General features: G+C 43.1%; 1 protein-coding gene across 1 annotated transcript in view; it reads left to right on the forward strand.

Annotated features, from left to right (window-relative positions):
• The window catches only part of GYS1 (glycogen synthase 1), a 98,718-nt gene that overhangs the window by 31,018 nt on the left and 54,631 nt on the right, over window positions 1-13,069 (forward strand). Inside the window, exon 3 of the mRNA XM_068241144.1 lies at window positions 11,683-11,874. Within this exon, the coding sequence (XP_068097245.1) occupies window positions 11,683-11,874 (192 nt within the window). The remainder of the gene's footprint in view (window positions 1-11,682; window positions 11,875-13,069) is intronic.

The raw sequence follows: 13,069 nt of genomic DNA on the forward strand, positions 1-13,069 counted from the left end.
GGCCTCAGCTGGAATCCCAGCTTATGAGCTTAAAATGTTTGCTTACTTGCTGACTGGTATAGGTAGAGTAGGGACCCTTACTGTTAACGGGAAGACCTCAACGCTGGTGTAAGGGTCTAGTACACAATGGAGAGACCTCATCGCTATAGTAAGGGTCTAGTACGCAATGCTATTGCATGCAATCCATTTTGGCAGCGAACGTCCTCTTTAATCGCATAATTTTGCAACCTAGTTTTTGAATTCTGCTAGTGGTCCAGTTTGATATGAGTGTCATGAGTGCAGAGAGTTAATGATTGTTTGTGCCTACACCTGTTCTGTTTTTATTCTGCCTAAAGAATTATGTAGCCACCAGAGACGGGACAAGGTCCTCCAGCACCTAAGGCTTAGACACCAAATTGCACCCCTCCATCCCTCCCACCCCAGCTGTCACACACTGATTGCTATTAGTCTAAGAGGCCCCCAGGGCCCCCAATGCCTTAATCTCTAGTTATCTGTCTTGCAGTCACTCCCATGTATCCCCTGTTCTTATTTCTCTCTGCTTGAGAATGATAGCTGAGTGAGTTGTGTGTCCCCTCCTACACTGCGCCTTGAGGCTGGAGCCTCTCTCGCCTCTGCCCAGGCCCAGCCATGGTAGCCACTAACAATCGCTGGAGAAGCAGAATTGATGAGTGATGCAATCTGCCTATAGTCCATTGAGTAGTGCTGCTGCATGAGGGAGGGCGCACCTTTGTAGTAACTACAGCATTAGTCTCATGAACCCTTTCTGAAGTTTTTTGTGGCACATTTTACATCGAGCTTTCAGAGTTAAAATGCTGCATTTTTATACGCCAGAAACACTTTAATATAAAGTTTCTATTTAGGGCAATGTACCTGTAAGTGCTGGCTGTGCTCAGTGTGGGCCATGGGGCAACAAAGTAAACAATGCATGCTGTTTGGGTACCACAAAATGACAATAAACACGGTCAAACACCATCACTGTGCATACAGCAGCACGGTGACGTAGTGGTTAGCTCTCTCGCCTTGCAGCGCTGGGTCCCTGGTTCGAATCCCAGCCAGGGCACTATCTGCAAAGAGTTTGTATGTTCTCCCCGTGTCTGTGTGGGTTTCCTCCGGGCACTCCGGTTTCCTCCCACATTCCAAAAAACATACGGATAAGTTAATTGGCTCCCCCTAAAAAAATTGGCCCTAGACTACAGTACTTACACTACATAATATAGACATATGGCAATGGTAGGGATTTGATTGTGAGCTCCTTTGAGGGACAGTTAGTGACAAAATATATATATATATATATACACTGTACAGCGCTGCGTAATATGTCGGTGCTATATAAATACTAAATAATAATAATAATACATATCTGTTACATTTTCGGGCATCAGATACTCTGCTTCTGATGTCTCTAAGGCTCCCTGCACACTGCATGTGATTCCGATTTTTAATCGGTTTTTACATCAGATTCTGATTTTTAATCGTTACTGCATGCTGCGTTTTTTCCTCCGTTTTTCTGTTGATTGTATTCAGGGAAAATTGAAACTGCAAATCGGAAACGGAATCCGAATCACAAAATGGATTTGCGATGTGCAGGGAGCCTAAATGCACCTGATAAATGCTTACAAGTGTTGTATGTGCTTTTCCAGGCTTTCAGGCCCCGTTCACATCTGAAAATAGCAAAACAGTTTTGCGCAAGTGATTTTACCGCAATTGTCACGGTAAAAAAATCACTGGACACTTCCGCGATTTTAGAGCGATCGTGGTCAACGCTTATAAGAACTGTACCGTGATCACCCCAAAAATACTGCAGGTAACACGTTTGCGATTGGCGCTAATCGCAGCATTGAGAACACTGCCATAGGATAACAAAGTGCTACTGCTTTAAAAAGCGCGAGCGTTTTAGCGGGAATCGCCCGCTAATCGCTTAAGTGGGAATGGGTCCTAAAGGACCACTATTGCAAAAAATTGTACAAATTTAAAATACATGTTAATACATACAAATAAGGAGTACATTTCTTCCAGAGTAAAGTGAGACACAAATTACTTTTCTCCTATATTGCTGTCACTCACAGTAGGTAGTAGAAATCTGACAGAACCGACAGGATTTGGGCTAGTCCATCTCTTCATGGGGGATTTTCAGCATGGCCTTTATTCTTTATAAAGACACTCCCTGAAAATAATTTGTACAAAGATAATTGGCCAGCCTCTCTGCTTGCTGCACGCTCTTTTGGCAGTTGGACGGAGCAACTGCCATTCACTAAATGATTTTGAAAATAAAGAAAACCCTGAGAATACCCTATGAGGAGATGGGCTAGTCCACAACCTGTGAATTCTGTCAGAATTCTACTACCTACTGTAAGTGACAGCAACATAGGAGAAACTTAATTTATTACTCATTTTACGCTGGAAGAAACCTACTTCTTATTTGTATGTTTACATGTATTTTACATTTTATGATTTTCGTGATAGTGGTTCTTTAAAGAGAATCTGTACTCTAATATTCTTACAATAAAAAGCATACCATTCTATTCCTTATGTTCCCCTGGGCCCCTCTGTGCTGTTTCTGCCACTCTCTGCTGCAATCCTGGCTTGTAATTAAGTTTTAGGCAGTGTTTACAAACAAACTAACCAGCTTCTAATAGGCTCAGCTAAGCATAGTGTGTGAGTATGCAGGGGGCCTGCAGAGGGTGTGTATCGCTTCTACCAATCACAAGCAGCCCTGCACATTCCACACAATCAAGCTTTAGCCCGACAAACAGGACAGAGGAAAGATACATTGATTTATTACAGAGACAGTGCAGTTAGGAAAGACTGCAGTAAGCCAGAGCAGATTAGAACAGGCATAGGAACTTATAGGATAGAAGAACTAAGGCTGAAAAATTTGTTACAGAGTCTCTTTAAGGAACCTAAGTGAGAAGGATATGGACACTGACATATTTATTTTGTTTTAAACGGTACCAATTACCCGACTGTCCTGTTGATCCTTTTACCTCTAATACTTTTAGCCATGGACCCTGAACAAGCATGCAGATTATGTTTCTGACAAGATTAACTGCATGCTTGTTTCTGGTGTGTGATTCAGACACTACTGATGCCAGAATGGTCAGCAGGGCTGCCAGGCAACTAATATTGTTTAAAAGGAAATACATATGGCAGGCTCCATATACCTCTTGTTTTAAATTCCCTTTAAAAATAAAACTGTAAACTAGGCCTAAGTCCAACTCTACCAACCACTGACTACAGAGAGACATTTCAGTTTACTGTAGTCAGATCAGTGAAAGGTGAAATCTGATTGATTCCTAGGGGTTCTCTCTTTCCTGAGCATGCAGTCGATGCTCTATTATACACTCTTTGTGATAAACCTAAAAAAATAAACCGTTCTTTGTGATAAACTGAATTTATCTGACCTTTTATATTGAACGCCACAGTACTGTGAGATAAAATTGGGTAAGCTCTCAGGTCCATAAATATTGCCATTTACTTTATATAATTCAAATGCAGTCATGCCTAAATGTGATGTAGGGGCATACTATTATTTCTATGTGTTTGTCCTGCCCTTTGAGGCGAAATGTCTTGTCCCATGACATTGCTAAAAGTGTCTCCCCACATCGGTCACCAAGTTTTCTTTACTCCTCTCCCTCCCGTCAGTGAGTTCAGAAGCACATGTTTTGCGGGCTAAATATAGGGCTCCTCCGTGTTGACCCCGTGATATGCAGGGATCCTGTTACCGAGTGTCGGAAAGGTCAACTCTAAAAATTCCTAGACCATTTAGTGTTGTAACGTGGTTATCCTGGCAAGAGCAGTGACTTAGGTGGGGTGATCAGGACTTTCAGCATCCCGACAACTGGGTTACCCGTGACAAGGTGACAATGTGAAGGTTAGGGCATCGACATGGTAGAATTTTTTTTTTCCTGGAAAGGTCAGTGATGAGTCACGTCGTTGTCTGATCACCAGGCTGGCAGTAACACTCTGGGACTGTTTTTATAGTAGCCAGAGGAAGCGTAGCACCACTGTTGTGTTCCACGGTAACCAGGGCCTCCCTTCACTGGTACATCCCAGGATGAGAGGGACCAAGGCAAATAAGGAACACCCAAACCCTGCTTTCCATATGGATTTGCGTAATGCAGCCTAGCCAGCCAATAGTCAAGCGGAAGCCCCAATATGTTGCCAAATGTGAAACTTAAAGAGTACCAGAGCTGTAAAATTAAAAAGATTTTATACATGCCTGGGGCTTCCTCCGACCCCATCCGCTCCGATCGCTCCCACGCCGCCGTCCTCTGCTGCCCGCAGCTTCGGGAACCGGGTCCCTACACTTCTGTCAGTCAGAGCCAGTCTGGCGTAAGAGAAGTGCGCCCTTTATGTATCTCTCCAGCAGCTGCTAGAGAGATGTGCAAAGAGCGCACTTCTCCTGCGTAGACTGGCTGCGACTGACGTCAGTGGCAGGACCCGGTTACCGCAAGCTGTGGGCAGCGGAGGACGTCGGCATGGGATCGATCGGAGCGGATGGGGCTGGAGGAAGCCCCAGGCATGTATAAAATCTTTTTAATTTTACAGCTCTGAATCCCCTTAGAGCAAACCTGAAGTGAAAATAAAGTTATGAGATAATGAATTGTATGTGTAGTACTGCTAAGAAGTAGAACACTAATAGCAGATAAGTCTCATATTGTTTTCCAGTACAGGAAGGGTTAAGAAGCAGCAGCAGCAGCAGGACACAGAGGCATGTCATTGGGCAGAGAGCATGTCTCTGTGTCCTATTAAGATTTAAAAAATCTGCCTTGGGTTCTCTTGAAAACTGTAAATAGTTTGAAATCTGCAAATATGACAAAATTATGCAATATATAAAAAAAAAAGCTATATAACTGAAACGCTTTTCTTTGCTACTAATGTTCTATTCATTTTAAATACTACACATACAATTCATTATATAATAAGGTTTTTTTCGCTTCAGGTATGTTTTTAAATTCCAAAGTCAGATGCTCCCTGAATAAAAACAATTAAGTTTGTTAACCTTCCTGGCGGTAAGCCCGAGCTGAGCTCGGGCTATGCCGCGCAGGAGGATTTCTCAGGCCCTAGCTGCATGTGCATTCCGATCGCCGCGCCCCCCCCCCCCCCCCCACCAGACCCCGTGTGCTGCCTGGCCAATCAGTGGCAGGCAGCGCTGAGGGGTGGATCAGGACTCCCTTTGACGTCACGACGTCGGTGACGTCATCCCGCCCGTCGCCGTGGCGACGGGGGAAGCCCTCCAGGAAATCCCGCCGGAGGCGATTAAAGCGGGTGGGGGGATGCCGCTGCACAGCGGCTATCATGTAGCGAGCCCTAGGCTCGCTACATGATTTAAAACAAAACAAAAAATATATTAAAAAAAAAAAAAAACCTGCTGCGCTGCCCCCTGGCGGTTTTTAAAGAGTAACTGTCAGGCTGCAGAAGCTAATTTAAACCTCTAGTCTCCTGTGTTAAACAGTTTAGAAGGAAGCCAAAAAGACATTACTGAAGATAAAGATCTCTCTTAACTTTGATGTGTGCTTATCAGCACAGCTTAGACTTAAGCAGGACGCAAGCCGCATAACATACTGCAAAGCATTCTGGGGCCCTCCCCTCGGCTGCTAAGGAGAAGACGGGATCAAGTTTCAGCAGCTTCTAAAACTCAGTCCAGCCACAGCACAGCTAAATCTCGGGGCAGCGTACACTGCAGGAGTCCGCTATTGTTCCTAGCCACATGGCTCATTAATATTCACTGCAAACTAGTGTTATTCAGTATGAGCTGTTCTGTGATCAGAAGCAGGCAGGACATGACGACACATTTGGCTTCACAAACATGGAACCTGCCATGAGCTGTCAGGAGCATCATTCTCTGCATATACTATATACAAATTCTGTGAAATCCAAACGTGGACAGTGAAATGCATATGTAATGTAAGTACAGCCAATCTTTAGCTACTGATATATGTGTTTATTTTCTCTGAGACCCTATACCTAACAGCTCCTCTTTAATAGATCGCCAGGAGGGTTAAGGAAACAATCAATGTGATTGTGCAGGATCAATTGGCCCAACTTCTCTGTTTTTCATACAATACGATCTAAATAGATAATTGATCACTAAAAAATTTACTGTTAATGGCCACATTAATATTGCTGTAGATAGACCTGCACACAATCAAATAATTTTCCCTTCCTGTCCATTATCCGCTGCATTAAATGCAGGGCAGTGGCATGCAGAAATAGTCAGGTGTAAGGGACCGATTGAGAAGGAAGGCGTGCCTGTGTAACTCATTTTTGAGCACTATGTAAACCAAGGATATTATACTGCTTTTATCTCTCATGGCAATCTACAGGAGCTCTAACTTGGGCTGTTATGCTCTTGGGTGGTTGTGTTATGTGGTGGGGGTCATGTAAATAATTTGATCACGGTACACTGCTTGTTGCACTCCTGACAAAGCCCTTTGGGGTGAAACATGTTGAGGTTTGTGTCACTGTATATAGTTTACATATAACCCGTCCTCCATTGGCTTTGCAGTGTTCCCCAACTCTGCCCTCAAGGCCCACCAGCAGTGCATGTTTTGTGGAAATCCACTGGGTAAGTTAATCAGCTCTGCTGAGACACAAATTACCTCACTTGTGAATGTTTGTGGTTTCCTGCAAAACCTATACTGTTGGTGGGCCTTGAGGAAAGGGTTGGGGAACGCTGGATATAGTGACTGCCTATCAGAGGACACTAGGATTGAGGCATTCCTACATTGACTAGCAGTTGTCGACCACTAGGGGGAATCCTACCTCATTTAGTATACTATCACACATTTTTGTGGGCATATACTAATTAACGATATGAAGATTGGTACTTATCATGCACGCCATCCGAACATTGTTTTTTGGGTGACTATTTACTTACCGCATCTGTGTGTGGGATAGCTACACCCCTCTCCATACTTTGTAGGGGAGGTGGGGGATCAGCAAAGACCCTCACACAAACATAGTGCATGTGTTCTTTCAGACTGGGTGCGACCCACACTATCCTCAATATTTGGGTGACTTCACCTGAGACATTACGTTTTGATACCAATAAAGTACGGTATATACACTTGTACAATATTAGGGCTGTCCAATTGGACCAAGTTTTATAGTATTTATCGCCTAGTCGCCTTTCCATTTCGGAAATTTTGTATCTCAGGCTACAGGAGCAGCAGAATGTCAGAATTGTAGATGTTGCGTTCCTTTAATAGCAGTCTTTTTTCCGATTTGTTGGCTGCTTGGTAATGTCTGTGAATCCTGCAGTATTACATTGCTGACAGCTGCATATACATCCTCCTTCTGATGAAATCCCAGGTCTCATGTTTCTCAGGCCCCTATGCACCCTGTGTGTTCCCATAATACACTCTATCATATTGCTCTGTGTGCTCTGGTCACATAATGCACTCCATCATATTGCTCTGTCTCTGTTGAAGCCAAGCTTTTACTTTCAGAGCCTCCTGTTTTGTTTATTAAACATACATATATTTCTTTGTCAATAGCTCTTTGATGTATTGTTTAAGACAAAGAAACAAACAAACCTCTAAGCAGCAGAAAACCACAATGCGTTACATTGATTACTCCCAGATGTATTGTGGAAACTGCTTCTGTAGTTAAAGTAAAGGGGGAGCGTACAAGACATCCGAGCTAGCAATGCATATAAAGTGTGTGTGTGTGTGTGGGGGGGGGGGGGGATGCATGTAATGTTGCAGTACACCATGTGTGTACAAAACACAGCCTCCTCTGTCATCTCGTATACTTTGCGAGCATTGTGGGTAAATTAAAAGGATTGCATGTTTGTATATTGTCCTGTTTGGGACCGGCTGTGGTTAAAACTACGCCGTACTTGTGGCTGCCTAAGCCTGATGCGGCTTAGTTTTAACGCCTCCCGATCCCGTACATGGAACGCAATAGCGCGTCCCCGCCGGCACAGAATTTAGCTGTGCAAAGCTGTACCTGGGTCAGGAGCCGTTTTCATTGGATCCTGACCTCCTGATCACTGTGAGCCAATCACAGTGATCGGGAAGTGAAAAAAGAAGAAAAAGCCTCTGGTCCTAAAAGGGGCCAGAGGTTGCTGTCTGCAATCGGGTAATTACCAAGTTTTGTGTATTCAATTGCTTCAGAAAGTATGCAGACTCCCATCAATTGTTTCAGTTTTTTGTTATATTACAGTCTGATGCTACAATTCTTAAAATTCTTTTTTTTTCAATTGGCTTGCTAAAAAACACACGTTTGTGTCTAGTGGAAGCACAGGCCCTTAGTGTCTGGGCTTTTCCTTCACTTCCAAGAATTGATAAGTTTATCTATAGGAATTTTAAAACACTGAGAACAGAGAAAGTTGTTGAAGCTGCCTAATTATTACTTTGGATATAATGACCTGGTTAAAGCAAAACCCTGTGGTCTGTTAGGTCCCATGGGGTCCTCCCAGTCCTCTCTGTTAAGCAGCCCATACACTCAGCCGATTTTCTGGCCGACCGATCGATCCCGATCGATCGATAGATCGATTGCAAATCGGTTGGCCAATCGACCGATCGACGGCCGATTTCGATCGATTTCGATGGATTTCCATCGAACTTGCAGGGTGGAAAATTTAGGTCGATCTGATGAGATTGCTTATCAGTTTGCATTGGCCTTAATGGAAATCTGATGGCAAAAAAATGCCATCAGATCGAATTTCAATAGATTTCAAACTGAAATCTATTGGAATTCTATTCTGGTAAAAAATGTTCTAAAAACGCATCAGATAGATCATCAGATGCATTTCTTATCTATCTGCTGCCAATCTGACGAGTGTATGGGCACCTTAATTCAGCTGTCACATTAGTTATGGGCCCCCACTGGCTGAGTCATGGACTACTGTGCATGTGCGGCGCCAGCTATGCGCTTCTTAGAACATGCTGCCATGTCCAGGAGCATTTTGCTCCTGTGTAGTGAAAGTTTGTAACTGTGCATGCGCAGAACGCACCCGGCACTTGGAGCACTATTGAGAAGGTACGCCACCAGGACCACAACTGTGCAGCATCCCCCAACCTGGCCATAGGAGCTGCAATAGGTCAACAGCCCATAACGTTGCACAATATCAAAAAGTGCAACACTGCAGTAAGATCAAATTTCCAATATATTTCCTGCTGGAATCTATTATAAATCTGTGTTCTGTCTCATAGGATTCAATTATCTTGCTACGGTGGGGGGCAATCTGTAAATCTCTGGCCAGCATTAATCATTAGGAAGGATGACATTGTTTAGAATAGACATTCAACAGGGAAGAGCGCTGAAAACCCAGATAAAAGGATTATCACAAACCTGGTAATGGAATTATAACTTTTGGCCTTGCCTCGCATTTAGGTTATTCATCAACAGGTGTACAAATCAAACATACGCGAGAATGGACTGATTACCCCAAACATTACAAGCTTCTACCCCAAACATGAAGATATTGTTAGCTAGCCTTGTCTGCTGTCACCTACAAACCTGACCGTGTCACCTAATCCAAGGGAGGAAGTCACATGGAGGCTCTCGGAAACCTCAGATGTGTTTGTGTTAAAGGTCCTCATGGAGACTGGAGTTGGCTTCAGTTAATAGAAAACGATTGTTTGAAACAAACAGTAAAGACTTCATTCTCTGCTGCTACATTAGTGCAGGTTATAGAATGCAGTGCAGCTTACCACTGGTAGTCAGGGGTCATGGCTCTGCCCTTTTCTTCCTTGGTTGTTATTACTGAAGTGGCCATACATCTAGCAATTTGGCTGTACGATCGACCATTCCCTTTGAGCATTTTATCAAATCGAGAGAGAATAGAGTGTGCCCCAGTGTGCTCGATTGAGGAAATCTGGCTGATATCATGTAAAATCAACCAAATTTGTCGATCGAGCAGGATGAAAAATGTTAGTTGATCGTACAGGAATTGGCTCGTGCTCACATGATTTTGATTCACAATGAATCGATTTTTGGCTTCAGTGCATGAAGGCCCAACATTGTTCAGAATGTGAAGGAGAATCGCCTTCATATTATGACCTCGGTTGTAGTGAGTGGGCCCCTAGTCGATAGACTTTCGATCAGCCACACTGAAGTTGATCACTCAATAAGGCAGATCGAAGCAAAATTGCTAAATGTATGGCTACCTTAAGCTTACTACTGAAGGAGAAACTCCAGCCTCCTGTTTTGTGTGAAAAGAATGTTTGCTCACAGAATTCAAATGGGCAAGCAGGACAAAGACACTGTGCTTAAAGTGAACCAGAGACGAAGCACCCTCGTGTATTTTACCATATATATCAGTGGGTACATTAGAGAAAACGCCTACCATGCTCTCTCTTTCATTCTTCACTGCTCAGCCTGCTTCTAATCAGCCCTCCAACTGAGCATTCAGTCTGGCTTTGCTCAGGAATGATTATAACTGAGTCTGTCTTCTCTGATGTCTTTTCAAGCTCAAGCCTTCCCCCTTCTGGCTCTGCTATAATGACTCAGCTATAATGATTCCTGAGCAAAGCCAGACTGAATGCTCAGTCAGGGATTTTATCAGGGCTGCTAACAATCAGGCTTAGCAGTGAAGGATGAAGCAGAGAGCAGGGTAGGTGTTTTCTCTAATGTTCCCACTGATATATACGGTGAAATACATGAGGGTGCTACGTCTCTGGTTCACTGGTTAAATGCATGCCACTCGTGCGCTAACTGTAGACCCATCACCGACCCGTATACAATAAATAACAACGGGAGATGCGGAGAGTCCACACAGGTATGTATGCAAGGCAAAGAAATAAGGTGCACATACATGTGATGGCTATGGCCTGCTGTCTCCATGGAAACCCCAGGTCCCACCAGTACAAGTGCCAGGGCATCCTACTATGTTGGAACTTTGCTGTGAGCATTTATACAGCACATGTTTCTGCTTTCCACTTCCTCTTTTACTGCTTACAATCATGCACATTTGAAACTGTGGTGGGCCAGGAGTTTGACACCTGGGCCCATGTGCAATTCACTTTTTCTCCTGAGTTTTTGCCTAAGTGATATTTTTACACCTTGTGATAAAATGTATCTTTTCATCAACTTTAACTACTTTTTTTAATTGTAAAATGATTAAAAAATATGTTAAAGTAAAGATGAAAATCATCTCCGAGCCCCAGGAAATAACTTGGGAGAAAAAATGAATTGCATATGGGCCCTGTAATCTAGACAGAGCCAGATTCAAATTTTAAAGAGGCATTTTACAGAAAGATGGTAGTAGGGGGAAATAAATCAAACATTGTAAAGTGAGAAGTTAAAAAATAGAAGAAATGATTGATCTTCACTGTGCAATTTGTTCATGTTGTTTGAACTACCCTGAGCCTGCTGGTCATCATCTTAACTACTGGTAGACAAGAAAAAACAAAAACCAGGGAGCGTCAACTGTCATCTATAAACACAGCCTCTAACAATGTGATAGGATAATAGCCACACACACACCCTTGCTTGGCAGTTGAAAACAGCTGTTCTCTCCCCCAATGCAACAAGGTTTACAGACAGGTAATGGTCAGGACCCTGACATCACACTGTGGGAGGGGTTTCACCGCAATATCAGCCATACAGTTGTCCCTGTCGATCTATTCAAAATAAGGTAAAGATTCAATGCTGTATTAAAGTTCCTCTTTAATCTACAGTACTTTAGGATCTGAACCTTGTTAAATAATTGCCTCTTTTTCTTGTCTGCAGGTTTACTTTGGCCGCTGGTTGATAGAGGGCAGTCCATATGTAATCCTCATTGATATCGGAGCCACAGCCTGGAGCCTGGACCGCTGGAAGACAGAATTATGGGATAGCTGCGCTATTGGCATTCCATGGTACGATCGGGAGGCGAATGACGCAGTTCTCTTTGGTTTCCTGACGGCGTGGTTTCTGGGTGAGGTAGGTGGTGTGCTTATGGATGAAATTTCAACAATAGACGCTGTCTTTCAGGGCAGCTATCTACACAAAGTTTGTATGTTCTCCTTGTGTCTGTGTGGGTTTCCTCCAGGCACCCAGTTTCCTCCTACATCCCAAAAACATACAGATAAGTTAATTGGTTTCCACCTAAATTGTCCCCAGTCTACGATACATACACTACACAATATATACATAGACATATGACTATGGTAGGGATCACAACACAATATACTCTGTACAGCGCTACGGAAGATGTTGGCACAATATAAATACTAAATAATAATAGGTCCTTATGTTAAACTCCACATAAAAAAGGAAAAACTTACATCTGAAAATAAGCCTTTTTATTATACATTTCATCAGACTAAAGCCTCATACACCTGCTAGATGATAGTCATCCGGTCCCAGCTGCCTCTGTGAAAAATCTAACCTCTTTACACCAAGCCCTCCCTGATGCTTCATCGCGATATCCAGAGTAGCCATCTCAGCCAACCGCAGGTCTAGGACAATGGCCTCAATTCACTAAGCTTATCTCCTGTCTTTAAAGTGATCTAAGCAGCTCCTGGCTTCAAATAGCTGAAAGGGCTGCCACGTTTCAGGAGTTCAAAAACTCCTGCTGCTTTTACAATGTCTTATCCAGGCTAGGTGTAAAATTCTTCAAGTGCATCTTATGTTTTCTGTTCAGGGTTTGTTTGTGGTCAATTAAGTCTGAGGTGATTTTTTTATCAGCCTTCCATCATCTGTTGATCTCTTTAAAGTGAACCGAGCATCATTTTTAACACCCAGTGCAGCGCTACAGCAAATTAAAAATGCATTCTAAAAATGTGGTTTATTATTAAAAAAACCCTTTTGTTTTACCTCATCTTTTTACATTTAAGGGTTAAAATACACACTTCTTGCATCAGTGAAAGAACCTGCGGACAGAGATCAACAGATGATGGAAGGCTGATAAGAAATCACCTCATTAGACTTCATTGACCACAAACAAACCCTGAGCCTTCCCCATTGTACTTCAAACAGAAAACATAAGATGCACTTGAAGAATTTCACACCTAGCCTGGATAAGACATTGTAAAAGCAGCAGGAGTTTTTGAACTCCTGAAACATGGCAGCCCTTTCAGCTATTTGAAGCCAGGAGCTGCTAAGATCACTTTAATAACGTTTCTAGAGTTATCAC

Source organism: Hyperolius riggenbachi, chromosome 6, assembly GCF_040937935.1.
Source record: "Hyperolius riggenbachi isolate aHypRig1 chromosome 6, aHypRig1.pri, whole genome shotgun sequence".
In the NCBI taxonomy this organism is placed as follows: Eukaryota; Metazoa; Chordata; class Amphibia; order Anura; family Hyperoliidae; genus Hyperolius; species Hyperolius riggenbachi.